The 17,397-nt window shown below is 42.4% G+C and overlaps 1 protein-coding gene across 2 annotated transcripts in view; it reads right to left on the bottom strand.

Annotated features, from left to right (window-relative positions):
• Window positions 1–17,397, bottom strand: part of DGKI (diacylglycerol kinase iota) — a 403,697-nt gene that overhangs the window by 159,700 nt on the left and 226,600 nt on the right. For both annotated transcript variants that reach the window (XM_045855648.1, XM_045855646.1), the window contains 5 exons: window positions 16,803–16,916; window positions 15,187–15,324; window positions 11,768–11,846; window positions 2,666–2,721; window positions 1,686–1,748 (listed from right to left, as the gene is read on the bottom strand). In XM_045855648.1, the coding sequence (XP_045711604.1) occupies window positions 1,686–1,748; window positions 2,666–2,721; window positions 11,768–11,846; window positions 15,187–15,324; window positions 16,803–16,916 (450 nt within the window). The remainder of the gene's footprint in view (window positions 1–1,685; window positions 1,749–2,665; window positions 2,722–11,767; window positions 11,847–15,186; window positions 15,325–16,802; window positions 16,917–17,397) is intronic.

The following is a 17,397-nucleotide window of genomic DNA, read 5'->3' as shown; positions in this document are numbered from 1 at the left end:
GGGAGGTACAGAGTGTAATTTCAATGCTGTCGACTTGAACAGGGACTGTCATTCAATAGGGCCACCGCCCACCTCTCGGTGGCTCTCTGGGCGGGTGTTGCTGCTCTTCCTCTACATGTGACAAATCATGGAAAGAACAGAAAAGTTCATTTCGGGCTGGCTCGTAGGCAGCTGAAGAAACAAGGGAAGCTTGGGGTCAGGTTGCTACTACTTAAATTTAATAGCCATAATTTGATCAAAACAAAGATGCTCAGAGGTCCATGGGCCATGTGTCTTTCTTGTATCTAGCTTTAAGAAGGCAATAGTTAGTTTTCAAGAGTCACTACTACTCAGAGACACTTGGTTTTCATTGCCACTGAAATGAGAAATGGCACATCTGACGGCAGTGCCAAGGGCTGTAGCACTAGTGCTAATAAAGGCAGAGGCTGGTCTCTGGTCTCTGGTCTCCACTGATTTCACAGATTCGTGTCTCGTGTGTGTTTTATTGGTGATTATAAATTTACCAATCTGCATCCTCTCATGCTCCTGCGCATGCCTCTGAATATCCATGAGCTCAGCTCATGTATTTTTCTGTATTCTCATGGATATTTTTTATTCTGTCTCCTCTTGTCACATATTCTGTTTTCGTTATCCTAACCTGAGGACATTTTTTCATTGTTTTTTTTTGGGGGGGGGCAGGGGAAGAAGGGAGAGAGAAGGAGAGAAATGTGAGAGAGAAACATGGATTTGTTGCCTTCTGCACGTGCCCTGACCAGGAACTGAACCCACACCCTTTTGGTGAATGGGAGATGCTTCCACCAACTGGCCACACCAGCCAGGGTCATAGTCTATTCTTCATCTATACTCAGCGAAATTCAAGCATTGTTACATTTCCATTCCTTCCTCCCCATCTACTATTTTTCTTTTTTTCCTTCACTTACACAAGTATATACAAAGTCATGTTCATGCCTTCTTTTAACTTGATTACTACAAGAAAACATTTTCTATCTCTCTTAACAACTATGCTATTTTGAAATATATCTCCTAGAGAGAAGATAACATCCCCTCTCCCTTGCCTCCTATCAGTGTGTGTCCAAAACCTGGAATAGCAGCCCAGGAAGAAACAGCGCCAAAAATAAATAAATAAATAAATAAACAAACAAACAAACAAATAATCCATTCAGTGATGAAGAACCATGACAAGGTTAGACAGTGAGTCATCCAAAATAATATAATCAAAGCACTTCTCCAAAAAGGAAATGCCTCTGACAATCCAGGAATAAAGACATTTATTTGGTGAGCATCTCCTTCCACTTGAAGACCCAGCTCAGCATGGGTTCTTCACCAAAGGTTTCTCTTGACCCCACCGTGGTCGGCTCTCACTTTCCCTTTGCGCCATCACCATGTCAGATACATAGTGCAATGACGGCATTTACAGTGTTGTTCTCTAGGCTGAGCTGCGAGGCTAATTCAGGAGTGGAATGAGTCAATCTGAACTACCTTTTTCCCCAGCAAGTAAGACAGTGTGCATCACCGAGTTAAACGCTCGTGAATAAATGCTGGTTGAATGAATGACACCGAATGGTCTCTGAAGTTCTCTGCAGTCCACTGATTAATCTAAGCCGGCAAACTGGTATTTGGGGTTCAATTTGGGGGGCACACATATTGATATTCAAATGAAATGAGTCAGCACATCCAATACTTACAACAACTTTAACGTGTTTGGATAGATCTCTAGAGCTTCTCTGCAGGAAATCAGAAAAAGCTGCCTAAACCACAAGGAAATAAAGAAAAAAAATCTTGATTACATGGTTATGCCAAATCCTTGCTTTGTATTATATAGTTCCTAATGATGTGAAATTATACAAAAATATAACATGCTGAATCCAAACTCAAGTACTGCAGTGGCCGTCAGGTTGAAATCTTTTTGTTTTCAAACTATAACCTACAATAATAAAATGTAAGACCACAGTAGGAGAGTAGAAAAGTGGATAATTCCAAGGGTCGGCCTGAAAATATATTTTGCCTCCCTTTCCCGACCTTCCTACTGCTGCATTAGGCGCTGTCCCTGAGAATGTCTCGCTCCCCGCTGCTTTATTTCCATTTCCTCTGTCCAGTGGTATAAACGTACACCACACTTATTTTTATAGCAATATCTTGGGGGCATTTTTCTTCCTGGCCATTCACCCTCTGGGATGTGCTTCAGCAGGAGGAGAAAAAAAAAGATGTGGCCGCCTTTAGTCTCATATCTGCTTCCATGAAAGACTCCCCATTCTCGGCCCATTTCTCATGAAGCACTGGTGCCTACGCACCCCTGTGACAACTGCATCCTTACCCAAGACTTTCCACGCACTTTTCGGTTTTCCTGATTTCCTGTTCCCCAGGCTGGCTCTGATCCTTGTTTTTGCCATCACTTGTTGGATGTCACCCCCTTGGTACAACGGGGAGCCTCAGGGCTCTTAAGTTCAAAGATGAGGGACACGAGCTCTCTCTGCCAGCTAACTCAAGACACACATCCTTACTTTTCTTCTTACACCAAGACATTACACATTAATCATACACAGACCTACATGTAAACATCTGAGATGCATATGAAATTATTTTTAGTGTCATTAGCATCTATAGTACCAAGAGTGAATTAGCATTAAATACTATGTCATAACTATAAAGTAAAATATATACTTACCCCTGCATAGAACATTTTATTTCGAAAACGACTGTTGAACTTCTCTGGATTTGCCTCTGTGGAAGGGAAAGGGTAGTTCCATTATGGAGGCCTCAGTAAAGGGAGTGACTGGGACCAGCATCCCTCCTTCCTCCCCCCACACAGACCCAACAGACCCAGCAGCTTCATTTTCATCTGCCCGTTAGCTACAGGAAGTGGTCATCAGTGTCCAGCGCTACAACATGCAGCCACAAATGGCAGCATCAGCAGCAACTGGGAGAATGTTAAAAATGCAACGGATGAGCATCGCCCCCAGATGCATGGAATCAGAATGTTTGGGGTGAGAGGTCTAGGAATCTGGGGTTTAGCAAGCTCTCCAGGTGATTCCCATGCACAGTCAAGGCTGAAACACCCTGGACTCTACTCAGAATAGAGGGTCGGCAGGGATGCAGGGTGGGAACGGTAGGGGGAAGGGGAAGGAGGTGGAGCGTGGAGCGGTGTTGTCTGCTTTGACCTCTGTAGGCCATGGCTTCCCTAAACTATGCATGCAGCTTTCAAACATAATTAAGTATGGGAAATTCGGATAAAATCCAATGGAGAATTTGCTTTCATATTTGACATCAAGGGCTCTCTCTGGCTGAAAAATGGTTTAATTTTGAGCTTGTTCCTAAATCTTATACACGTTGAGGGCCACAGAAAGAATAAACAGGAGTCTGCATCAGGGAATTTTCATATGAATTCAAGGGATTTATAAAATATTTAAATGAAATATTACTTCCTTACATTCTTTCTAGTAAAATTCCAAGACATTCCAAAGGCACCTACTGCCCATGTTTTTGCCTTCTGCTATTTTATTCAGTATGCTTATTAATCCCTTTCTTAAGAGTTGAGTCTTTCTCTAAGTCCCTTCTCATTAGACTGGCTGATGAGCTGAAACTCCAAGTCCCAACCCTATTTTTGAACGGCAAATCCCAAAAGCTGCTGTCTGGCTGAAGAAACGTAGCAAAGCGTTCACTCACTAAGACTGGGTTGAATCAAAGCTTCAAAATCTCAGGAAATAACTCAGGACAATTATTATGAGATGATTTTCAGGATTATGACAATATAATATTAGCATAAGACATAGAAACTGGGTTGGGGTTTGCAAACAAAAAAAAAAGATAGTATTTTTATAGATTGGTTTTTGACAGTTACTTCCATCTAGTCAAAGTCCCTGTACTTCAAACCTCTCCTTAATCATTCACTCTCTTCTACCAAACTAAGTCCTATGACCCTAGAAACCAAATAATACCAAAGGGAAAAGGTTAATTCAAAGGATATAGTAAACAAACAGAGGATGGAAGTGATACTATGCAATCTACTCCTTGACCCACACCGTTGGTCTTAGCGCTGCCCATTTGTATAGTCTGGACCCTCTTCAGGATAAACTTGGCTGCTGAATGACAGGTTGTTTTTAAGCTTTCCTCGATCCAGATTTGTTGGGTACCACTTTCAGTTGTCTTAACTCTTGCTTTATGGCATCAGAGGCAAAATGAGAATTTTTGTTGCTGTGCAATTTATCATAGGTACATAGGCTCTAATTTTAAGCACAATCAGATCCAGCTATTGAGCAAGTTTTAATGAGAAATGGAAAATGATACCCACAGCTCTGGCCCAGAACTTTTTCAGGGCACTGATGTCCAAAGCTATTAAATGAATCATATACCAGCTATTAACATTTACTTTTTTTATAATGTGTGGTTTGGAAAATACCCACATCTTCATGAGGTTTTCCTATGAGCCTTAAAGAACTGAAAAGCGTTTTTTCTTTAAAGAAATAGCTTTTTTTCTCTCTCTCAAGAGATGGAAAATGTTCTGTAAGACCCAAAAAGACCAGAGTTAAGAAATAAATTGAGTTTATGGTGCTTTTACTTACACAGTTGATGAAAACAGTCATCTCAGATGTAATTTAACTGGATAAAAGTTGATTAAATAAGTAATTCTAAATGTAGACATATATCAAGGCACTAGCATTCATGGAGGTATCAGAAACATGTAAAATAAAGAGACAGGAGAGTTGGCCTTGAGGTTAGGAAAAGGGTGAGGTAAATTCTATTACTCTCTCTGCTCCACCCTATGCATTATACTACTGACTCCCAGAGTGAGCCTGTGTGGCGATCCGACTCTTCCCATTTTTTCAAAGATTTTATTTATTTATTTTTTAGAGAGGGAAGGGGAGGGAGAGGGAGAGAGAGAGAGAGAGAGAGAGAGAGAGAGAGAAAGAAACATCAATGTGCGGTTGCTGGGGGTCATGGCCTGCAACCCAGACATGTACCCTGACTGGGAATCGAACCTGCGACACTTTGGTTTGCGGCCTGCACTCAATCCACTGAGCTATGCCAGCCAGGGCTGACTCTTCCCATTTTTATGTCCACCTCACTCCGAGCACACATTAGACTTAGAACAAGGTGGCTCCAGCTGGCTGGAGCTGAGGGAGATGTTTGCTAGTGTGAGAGCTCGGCCACTCCCTGCAAAAGCCAGGCCATCAGAAAGGAAGGAAAAGCCCACCAACAGCAGTATCCACTGTCTGGGCAATAAAAGGATGGGGCTGAGTGGCTGCATACGTCTACGTGTATGTATACGTGTATGTATACGTATTGATATGACTTTGAGGAGAACCAAGGAATGAGGACTTCCAACCATATCAGGAAAAGGGCCATACAGAGAGTGGAAAAGGATAGTAAGAAAGTGTAAGAGCTCCTTAAGGAAGTTGTCTGTTAATTGGTATGAAGCAAACCATGAAAGGCCACACTCCAGAAAGGCCAATAATCCTCAAAGTACCCCAAGACCCCAATAGTGGAAGTGCCCATGGCTTGTGGCTACAGTTGCTAGATTTCTCAGCCTCCTCGTCCCAAGAGGGTGTGAGACAGCGAGACCCAAACACACACTGTGTACATCCGTGTCATTAACCTAGTTACCATCTGGGTGGACAGCAACGTTAACTGTGTTAATTTTCTACTCCTGCAAACTTGGCAGCTTAATACATTGATTGACTTTCTTACACTTCTCTAGGCCCAAAGTCTGGGCTGGTCTCTTCTGGGTCCTCTGCTTAGGGTCCTACCAGGCCAAGATCAAGGTATCAGCCTACGGAGCTTTTACTGAGTGGCTCCAGGGTGGATTCACTTGGAAGCTCATTCAGGCTATTGACAAAACCTATGTCCTTGCTGCTGTAGGAATGAAGTTCTTGCTCCTTGCTGGCTGCTGGCTAGAGTCTACTCTCCACTTCCAGAGGCCTCTTGCACTTGCCAGCTTATGAATGACCCCTCCATTGTCAAAGCCAGCAATGGCCCACCGAGTCCCCCTCACACTCTGAATCTATCCACCTTTCCCTTCTGCCACAGAGCTCGGACTTCCTGTTGCACCTTCCACCCTTGCTTTCAAGGGCTCATGCTATTATACGGGGCCCACTCAGATAATCCAGAATTATCTTCCTATCTGAAGGCCAGCTAATGATTAACCTTAATAACATTAACAAAGTCTTTTTTGCCATGTGAAAATAACACAACCGATCACCATGACCCAAATGGCAACAGTCGTGGAGGTCAAAATTCTACCTACCCTCATCTGCCCCCTGCCCCCGTGATTCACATCCTTCCCGCACGAAACGTACATCCTCTCTCCCTTCAAGGCCCCCGAAGGTCTCATCCCATTATGTTGTCAATTCAAAATGCAAAAATCTCATCTAAATCTCATTAGCTCGAACTTCCCAAACCCCATCATCTAAATCATCCAAATGGTTTGGCTCTGGATGTAATTCATTTATAATGGTGATGAGGCTCTGGGTACCATCCGTTCCATTGACTTCACATATTAGTCCCATCCTTCTGCGCAACACAAAAATACGTGTGCCCTCAGAATGGGATCCTAAACCTTGCTTTGTCTGTAATTGGTCCCGCATATTAGGAAGTTATTCATAAATATAAGTTCAATACTATATTTATAAAAATCAATAAGCAATTTGAACCCTAAGCAACTCACACATCTTCTATGTTCTTACCCACTCTTAAGACTTCAGTGATGTATACACAAATGCCTATAGTAACACTGCCATCTTCAATTTAAATTGTCTATATTTAAAAAAAATCTTTTCTTTTGACATCATTGCCCATTCAGGACAGATATCTTTTTACCAACATTATCTTTATTTTTCTAGCACCCCCACAAAAAATCTCCCATTATGTAATAACTGGTCAGCTAACCCATCTTCCTCACATGCTCACCGCCCCTCCGTGCCTTCCGGTCTGAATAGCCTCCTCACCGGCTCACTCCGTGCCTGCATCACGCTCCTCCTGTATCTCTCCCCTTCTCTGCCCTTTCCGGAAATTTCCCTCTGACCCTTCCCCCCGACAGACAGCAGTCCCACCGACCTCCTATGTTATTTACTGCCTGTACTACTAATCTTGCCCTTACTATAGACGCCTTTCTAGTGCTATTTAGCTTTTATATAGGGGGCCTATCCCCGACTTAAAATTCCATCCCTGTAACAGACACTTATTGAGACAGTCACGGGACTTGGCACAGGGACCTCTCTGCTGCACACCTGAAACTCACACAAAATAATATCGAATGTGAACTGTAATTGAAAAGAACTAAAAGAAATGGGTTAAATTATTTTAGAACACACTAAGTAATACTGATGTATTTGTTATAGAGAATACATGTGCGCATGGAGTCAATTCACAATCATTTGTTCTAATGGAAGAATAGCGTAATTCAAATAAATTAAGCAAGAGATGATTAAGAGTTTATTATATTCAGAAATAAACTGTACTCTTTCAAAAATGAATATAAGTAAATAGTCAAGAAAACAAATAATCAAATAGGACATGGTTGTGAGCCTCGTGAAGTTTAGAAGGGGTGAGTCAGGTCTGAAGATGAAAAGGAAAACATAACTCTTTTTTTTTTTAAAGATTTTATTTATTTATTTTTAGGGAGGGAAGAGAGGGGGGAGAGAGAGAGAGAGAGAGAGACATCAATGTGAAGGGGGGGGGAGAGAGAGAGAGAGACATCAATGTGCGGTTGCTGGGGGTTATGGCCTGCAACCCAGGAATGTATCCTGGCTGGGAATCAAACCTGGGACACTTTGGTTCCCAGCCCGCGCTCAATCCACTGAGCTACACCAGCCAGGGCTGAAAACATCACTCTTAAATGCCATAAAAAGACAAGTGCACGAGAGGAAATGGGTGTTGCACAGAAAGGGCGCGATCTGAAACGTGCTCCAGAGGCGGCAGGTACACTTGAATCTCGAGTGATAAGTAGGTGTCATGTAGAGGTTCGGGATGGAAAAGAAGGTTACAGACAGAGAAGCTCAGATCATCAGAGCTTCTCAAGGGCAAACTGTGCTCGGGCCTTCGTGTCTGGACAAGGGCTTCGTGTCTGCAAGTGAGGCCCTCGCAGTGATGGCAACAATGAAATTGGGCACGCCGCCGCAAACAGCACGGTTTTAAAGCAATCTGCCAGTCCTCTACGCGAGTCATGAAACATTCATAATCCCTTGAAACATGCAGGTCTGCATGTCTCTGCATATTCAGTGAAAATAGTAAATCCTAAATCAAATTTAAATACTGCCTCCTCGAGAGTCATACATAATTGTCCTTGACCTTGTAGCAGAAGGCTCAACTCCTCTGGATAATAATTTCAATGAGGCAGAAAAATTTAAACCTCCAATCTCAGACTAAAAGTTTGATGTGTTTAATATCTTTCATGTTCAAGGAAAAATGACAATCTACTTCATATAGCTGGCAGAGTGAGACTTAACTTTGCCACCTGATAACCATAATTATTGTTAACATCCCTACAGATTAATAGGTTGAAATGTTTTCAATGTATGTCCCCAAGCACTGTCATAATGCAAAAATGACTAAAGTACTGGGCAAGACTCACAATTGACAACTGACAATTAAGTGACGAATCCTATGACATCTCCAAATTCTGTTCAAATGATTGCACTTTTTGGTACCCAGGCAGCAATGAGTGAACCATGCATGGTGTAGCTACTTTGAGGAGAACAAGAGCATCTCTTTTCCAAGCAAATAAAGTTTGCCCTGTTTCTGATCAAATATACAAACCCAAGTTATTCAAATGTTTGCACTCTTTATGCAAAGTCAATCAAAACGTTAAGACTATATTATCTCCTTATTTGATTTTCTACAGGTCATTCTAAAAGTACAGATTTATACAGTAATGCCACCAAAAACTGTCTCAAAATAAATGTCACTTTCTGTGTCCCTTCTAGAAGAAATACAATATATGTAGTAATGCTAAAACCTGCATCTGTCCCATATCAGTTTGATGGGCTATTTTCCAACGATGCCAAAAACTGTTTCTACATTTAAACTTTTTAAAATTCTGCCTCAGTGAGATTTGCATCTATTTCCAGTTTCATGTAGACTGGTTCGCATGATTTCCAATTTAAAGCACTATTTTTTTTGACTGATTCCCAACAGGTTATTCTTTTCAAGCATTTTTACAATAGCTCTCACGAGGCTTTGAGTCAAACTCCAAGTATTTTATACAAACAATACAAGCTTTATCACGAAGTCTCACACTGTGAGTGGCCGTGTTTGAGAACAGTTTGAAGTCGCAGCTATGAGGTTTTTGGCTGGAGAACAGCCACTCACTACCAACAAAAACAAGTGAATTCACCCCTTATTGAAAATGTGGCCTTGCTGTTTTTCTTTTCCTTCTGCAGCTGAGCTTGAGATTTCTTCACTATCCAGGTAAGTATATGGAAAAAAATCTAAGTCACCAAAAAACAGTTTTAAAAAGGAATATTAGCTTGAGAAATTATGCTTTTATAATAAATAATGATTTTATGTAATGCAAAAAGAATAGATTAATAGATACGAAGAAGTTCACATCCCTGGTCTGGCATATCAGTCAAACTTGGTTGCGGTATTTTGTGGATATTTATTTTGTACCATCTGTGTTTCATCTTCATGAATATTGTAGCTATTACTCTTAGGTGACATGAATTCTCCCTTATCAGCTCATCACCCGCTAGTGTGCCTGAAGCGGTCTGGCTTACCTGCAAGGCAAATGTTTGCAAATCCACTTCATATTGCAGGAAAGCGCTCACACTAAGCCTCAGCAATAAACTATTCAAAATTAATGTGTGGCATCTTTTAATTAATTGCTCTATAATCACACACATTGACAACTACATCTACATACAAACACACCACAATCTGCATATTCCTCTCTAACATGAAATCGTCCCGTAGCTTAAACTAAAAGAGAAAAATCACTTTCCCACAAGAATTCTCTTCTACTCCTGGTCCTTCCACCTGGACGTCTTTCTCTGCTCCCTTCTCACTCCGAGGCAAAGAAATATCCTCATAGTACACGGAAACGTACCAGGATAACTTTCAGATTAATTAGATCAAAGATTAAGTTCCCTCGAATGAGCTCATTGTTGGCCACGTACTCACTGAGGCCTCTTCTCATGCCAGAATGTCTGTTCGGGGAGTTTCATGCATTAGTGAATTATATTACTTGAGAAGTTAAGAAATTAAGAAGTTCACTAGGAAGCCCAGATGGAGGGTCTCCTGAAGAAAATGAGGGGAAGAATGGGGTAAGAAGTGGAGAGAGGAGTCTCCATTAACTTTTCCAAAGTAACTCTCCTCAGATAGAGGAAGCGCAGCAGGTTATAAATGGTGGCCCCAGCTGGAGAACCCTCTCACTCTACCTGACATCCAAGAATTATCTGTTGCAGGCAGACGGGGAGGGTGGCGGAGCTTCTGATTTGGATATTTGATGTTTGTGGTTCTGTTATCAACCAACCTTTCTATCTGTGATTTTCTGGCTAATCAGAGAGAAACCTCAAACTACGGCTGTCTCTTGAATGGTATTGCTTTCAATTGGCACAGCATTTGACCCTCGAACCCTCATAACTCCAGGAAGGACAAGTCTACCAAAATTGCTGAATTCATGAAGAAAATGACAGGTTCAGACTTCGCTTACAGTTCATATCCTAGCAGCCTGAATTCTATAGCTCTACTCCTGACCATTTAGTGCATAAGAGCATTATCAGAATTTTGTCTGCATTATTACTGGAATCTGAACATCTACAGTCTAGCTTTTACTTCTCTGTAGCTGCCCTAATAGCTTTCAAATTCTATTAGTTAAAACCCCTTTTGTCCTTGTAAACACGAGGCAGAAACTAAGTAAGATAATCCCTTGTTTGTGACTTTCATCTTACATATTCTTTCCACCACACTGCCTGGCGGTCTTCTGGTTACATGTGAACACGTTCACAGAGGGCTGAGACAGACACCGCGGCAGACACAGGCAGAGACCGAGATGTGTACCGTGGTTACATTATCAAGAAAAGAGCTCAAGAGAGATTAAGAGAAACCATGAGAGACCGATGTTACAGAGCACGAGGCAAAACCCTCAACTTTCTCAGTTTTGAATGACAGGACAAAGTGTCGACGACATACTTATCTAGCACATTAGTTCATCTTATTTCTCTTTCAAAAGCTGTTTTGCTCTGCCATTCCTGACTCCATCTTTGCTGGTTCTTGAAATTACCAGTCCGCCTCATTCACCCCTCTCTCTCATCCAGGGAGGATTTCCAGCACGTTCTGGGCCTAATCCAAATACCATCAGACCATTTTCTTTCAACCCAAACCACTCATAGGCCTCTGTAGTTCTACCTATTGTCTCTCTGACGCACACAGGCAGGGCTTCTGTGCTTTGCTACCAGGTTTCAGCGGCTCTGGTTATGGAGGGTGCACTGGAACTGATGGATTGAGAAGCTATGCGTGTCCTGATGACTTTAGTGGAAGCATCTTTCTTACTCCTTAGTAGCTCACCAACTTCAGACCTTCTGGTCAAATTTAAAGAGCAGCCGTCTGGAGCACACAACTGGTCCCATCTCTTCCCATCTTTGAAACTCTAAACAACGAGGCCTCAGGGTCCCATTTGTGCTAAGTTCCAATCTTATCTGTTTCCCAGGGTCCTCATGGAGGTCACAACAAAACAACACTGCCAACGTGTAAGTGACAGGAAACAAAAGGAAACATGCAAAACACCTGTGGGCAACTTCCGCCCTGGGAGATGGGGCCGGAACGCTGTCCTCACCTCTGGATTCATGGAACTCCAGTGTGACGTGGGCATCGAATCCAAGGCTGAAGTAGTTATTGAAAACATTCAGAGGAAGCTGCAACGATGAACAAAGGGAGAGGTAAGGTTGTGTCCAACCAGGCAGAAAGAGAGAAATAAAGTTACGGCCAGACACCTGTCTCTGGGGCCGTCCCTGAGGCAGAGGTCAGTCACAGCTCCAGGTAGAGGGCGTTTACCAGGAAGGAGCGGGGATGTTTCAATGAATTCATTAGTCAGAGCTCAAGTCAAGTAATGCTCCTAACAATTTTAAATAGTATAGGAAACAACGAATACAAATACAAATTATTCAACAAGAACCATTCTCGTGGATGCTGCGATAAGAGAACCTTATGAAGCCGAGGGATGCACGTCTGCAAGAGTTACGAACAATGATTCGCTGTTCAAACTTAGAAAGTAAATCCAGTTGTCAGAATCACGTCTGACCTACTTAATCAGTGGATACATTGTTCCAAGAATTATATTCAACATATTAATATTGCAACTTAAACTGAATGTTTAATTTGTTTACCCTTCACCTATTTTCTAAAAAAATATTTTTAGCAAAAGTCATATAAGCAATAAGGCAGTAAGAGACATCCAGCTATTCTCAATCTAGAGGGGAAGAGAAATATGTATGTATATATATATATTTATGTATCAGCATTATTCAGATTTATTCTACCAAGTCTTATACACAAAATCCGCCACAAATAACACGCCCTTTTTATTAAAAAATCATAAGCATGTCATTCTGTAGCATAACAATATCTCACTAAAGCACACCACATCACATTTTAGGTGAAATGTTCAAATTAAAACTATAGATTATTACACCCATATTATGACCCTACCAACCACACTCAAGCAGGCATTACTTCTGCTGGGCCCTGTATTTTATGTTAAATTTATTGGGATAACATTAGTTAATAATTTTATTAAAGATTTCAGGTGTACAACTTTACAACACATTTGCACACTCTGCTGTGTGCTCGCCACCCAAAGTCTGCTCTCCTTCCATTGCCATGCACTTCACCCCCTTTCCCGTCTTCAAAGCCTCTGTCGTTAATGTGGCTGTGAAATATGCACAGAGAGAGAGAGATGCACATGCAAGCCTTAGCTTTCCTTCCCAGAATCCTCCGGGTCACTGGCTGTCACTGCTGCTAGCTGAGTAAAAGAACCACGCAGCCTAAAATCCTGAATGAAAACTGCAAAATTGATGCGATTTTAAGGCTGCAGTTCAACGCTAGAACAATTAAGAAGGCAGGCGGAAAATGTTAGAAGGGAAATGGTGATTCTTTCCCTTTCCCTTCTGCAACTCAGAGTGGAAGATAAACGTTAAAGGAAATAGGGAGGTCATTTTACCTCAGTTCAGATAACATTTCCAAACGATGATCAGGTTGACCCTCCAGATAGAAATGCACTTCTCTTCTATTAGAAATAAGTTTAACACTCAAGATTCCACAAGGAAGTTTATTATAGGGTTTCATGCTCCCCTTGACCAGTAAGAGTTTCTGTTTGATGAGAGGGACAGCCTGGCCCCAGTAAGAGAAAAACAGAAACGAGCCTCATGCCAAGAAGAAAAAAATAAAATGAGAGGGAGAATGGGAGAGAGATATTAATATGGAAAGAAAGAAAGTGGGTTGCCTTGGCCTCTAATGGACATAAAGAATGAACCCCCCCATGGAAGGCCCTGGGCCGGAGCTTAAAATGATCAGTGGTCCAGCCAGCCCATAGAAATGGTTACGACTTACTGGAGAACGGAGAGAAACTGAACACACAGAACAATGCCAAAATCCTGTCTCACTTTCCTGGCTTCCTATTTGAAAATGTCCAGTTCCTGCACTTAAACAAAATACCAGTCCTTATAATGACAGCAAGGGCCAGGGATCCTGCCAAGAGCTCAGATATGTTCGTCTCTACCATTTATGTTCCTTTGGCTACAATTCTAACCTGTGTCTCAGCCTCCACCGATAACTCAGGGGGACATCTGGTCACCGTCCCGTAAGTAATATCCCAATTTAGTCTGTTATTACGTTCTTATTCGTATTTTCCAGGAAAAAATGGTCCCAATTTCCTACATATCCCTTCAAAAATCCATTTTCATACGCCTTTAATTATCTGGATTAATGTTCCCTGGCTGCGGCAAGAAGTCTTTCCATTTCTTGAGCTGCTGGGAAGAGACTTAAATATAGATTTCCACTGAGGGCCTAACCACTCTAAGTTTAGTGGCAAAAGGACCTTAAAGTTTCCATATGGAGCACTTCTTTTTACTCTGAGTGTTTCCTGTCCGATACATTAAAAAGAAGTATAGTATCCTAAGGCATAAGTGCTATTTAAACATCATTGTGACATTATGAACTCAAGATCAATTGAGCAATCATGATATCTACCAAAAACCTTATAATTACTGGGTTGTGGTTTAGGTGGGAAAAAACAAACAAACAAAAAAACAAACATGAAAACAAGGCAAAACATGTTTTAATGAGTAAGTGGAGGTCAGTTTCGTTGAAAATGCTATCTGGTTCCATCTATGTTAAGGCTGAAACACCCATGAAATCTTGGCCTGAATCAATGGCGTCATCCAGGGCAGTGATGCTGTTTCAAGCACAGATGCCTGGGCCTTGACCTTGCATTTTACTTCATGAACGTCTCTGGGACTGGGCCTCCTCCTCTGCATTGTTTGACAAGCACACCTGGAGGTTCTGATGCATATTTGAAAACACTGTCATAGAAAACAAAGGGGAAAGCAATGTGGAGGAAGTGGCTCCTTGGCAACCTACCAGATGTATCTGAAATTGAGGCCAGAACTTAGAACCAAATGTTCCACAGAAGCTCCATACTAGCATATTTACAACTGTGTCCCTTGGTTTCTCGTGGGTTGAAATAAAAACTCATTTGCTATAGGAAAAACACTTAAAAAAACACACATTTATGTAGGCATCTTCAATTTCCAAGCAAGAGAGGAAACTGGCTTAGTTAATACTTCCTAAACATTTAGGGTATTTGATATCAGGCCAGAAATCTAAGGAGCTTATCCTTCTTTTGAAAAACCATGTGCTTAATGGTCCAGAACAAACATATTTCATCTTCTCATAGGTTAAGAGTTTGAAATGAACTTGAAAGATTAGAACATGGATACAAGTCTTCCCGGTGTGAAGTTGAGGGCAGAGAGCGGCTCTCAGAGCTCTGCAATCAGGTAGAAATCTACACCTCTAGAAGCCTGATTCTAGAAGCAGAGTAACTGGGTAGCGTTAAACGCCTAGCTGTGGCAGCCACGAACTCAAACACTATCCTGTTATCTCACAGGAAGAAATCAGGGCGTGACTCTCCAGCCCTGAGTGTATTTCCCATGGCAGATGCCCCCGGGTTTCTTTCAGAAGAAGAAAGAACTCTCTGACCTTGCATACGCCATCTTCAAGTTCTTCTGGAGGCAAGTCTGGGTTCCTTTCCACGTGGAGGTTCCAGCGGTCTAGCTGGACAATTGTCCCATCTTCTACTTGACAAAGGATCTTGGAGACAGGCTCATCAGTGTAGCCCTAAGGAATCAAAGAACACACCCGTTGGAGTCTGGACTGACGAACGGTACAGCCGAAGGTCTGCTGTGGAAGGAAGAGTGCTCTGCTATAGCTCTCTAGTTACTTTGCAATTAGCAAGCCTGGGAGAGTGAACTGTACAACTTAAGACAACAGCCACAGGTAATGGGCACAGAAATGCTAACTCCAGCTGGTGTGAGCTGAGAAATAATTTCTGCTGACACCAAGAACCGCTGGTTGCTGGTAGGTTTTCGGGTCCATGTGGGATGGCTGCTTTTATCGGAGTAAAAACAGGACCCCTCCAGACCTCCTACTGGAGGAACCTGTGAGATACACAGAGCAAGTGCGTGCGTGGGAAGGGGGAGAGGGACTCAAAGCAGCCTCCGGGAGGCAGTTTCTCCTATCCATGCCCCATCTTACTCACCTCTCCCCACCCTTCGGGAGGACAGCACTCCTTCCGTGACCCGAGGCAAGTCTGACTGAGGAAGAGCCTGTCAGGGAGCCTCTTACTCCTTGAGCACACGCCACTGAGCGCACGGTCACTAAGGGTCGTCAAGTCACTGATTCGGGTGAGAGGAACTAACACTGATAATATATGAGTTGCTTCGCATAACTATAGGATGAGGCAGAAGCAGGTTGACAGTTATTCGTATAGAAAACAATGCAATAATTAAGAAATAATAATACAAGAATAAACTGTTTTGCATACTCACAACTGTAAACCTACTTTTGCCCCACCCTGTATTTATCATTTATACTTTTAAAAAGAGGCCTATGGGAGGGTAATTTCTTCACGCAAAGCCAAATTAATGTCTTCTAATATCTAAAGATAATTTCCATGGAGCCCAGGTCAGGCAACGGTCTCACATGAGCAGATAAAAAGCTGGTGGGCTGCACATGTTAGCACATTGTGCCTTCTCACTATCTTGGTGTTGTTAAAAAGAAAGAAATGATAATAATAAAATAGCTGGTTGGTGATAGGCAAGCTGCCTCTACCAAGCTTTGTCTGAAATGGGCTCCGTAGTGGAAAGAACAGTCAGTCACCTATACAGCCACAGTCAGAATGACACTGACCAGAGAAACCAAATCCAAAAAAGAAAAGCCATAACTTTCCCAAAGTGAAGATTGTAAATCGGAATCCGATTTACTGCCCTGGCCAGGGCTGAGGGTCAGGAGCCATTCGAGTCTGCGTGACTGGTTTACCCGAAGACTTGAGGACAACCCACCCACTGTCTTTGCGTGGAGAGCTCAGAAAGCCTCAGGCTTGTGTACTAACCCAGATTTTTTAAAATCCCGAAATGTTCCCTTCTCTAGCTGATTATAAGTTACCAGATAAAATTGTGCCTCATGGGTACCTTGGCTCCTGACTCTAACTTATTCCTTACACAATAGCGGCACGTTGCCCTTCCCTGAGGACATCTGTGGCCCGGGGGACCCTGGTGCTGGGCGGCACGGGGAGCCCCCAGGAGAGCAGCTCTTACCCCGCCCCAGTTGAGAGTCCGAGCCAGGTCGTTCCCAGTGCCCAGAGGAAGGACTCCGACGGGAGGCTGCGGGCTCAGCTGCAGTTCGTCCAGAATGGAAAGGATCCAGCCCACCTACAGACAGATCGGGGGCCAGGAGAGTGATAAGAAAGATAGGTAAGTTACAAGGAAGATGACCTGAGAGGAGGAGGCTTTAAAGAGCAAAATCAAATGGTTTTATGTTTCTTTAAAAAAAAATACATATTTCAATCTGGTGGCCAGAAAGACCTCTTATCTGAGGCAGTTTCAAAGTGGCAGGGATCTTGCAGGGAAATGGACCGTTTTGTATATGCTCTGTCATATAAGCAAAACTAGAGCCATTCATCTGTGTGTTTAACTGGAAATCAACTTTACAGTTTAAGAGAGTTTAAAATGTAGCCAGGTATGTAACATAGGGCACTAGAGGCAACGCAGGACTCACAACCAGACTGAATTTCAGTTCTGGCTCATGCTGGCTCTGTAATCTTGATTAAATTATCTAGCATTACTGAGACTCATTTACCCATTTTCAAAATGGAGATAATAATACCTGTCTCACAAGACTGTTTACAGAGTT

This window comes from Phyllostomus hastatus, unplaced genomic scaffold (assembly GCF_019186645.2).
Source record: "Phyllostomus hastatus isolate PE091 unplaced genomic scaffold, TTU_PhHast_1.1 phas_scaffold_114, whole genome shotgun sequence".
NCBI classification, from domain to species: Eukaryota; Metazoa; Chordata; class Mammalia; order Chiroptera; family Phyllostomidae; genus Phyllostomus; species Phyllostomus hastatus.
Note: the sequence above shows the minus strand (reverse complement) of the source record. Positions and strands in the feature narration are given on the sequence as shown.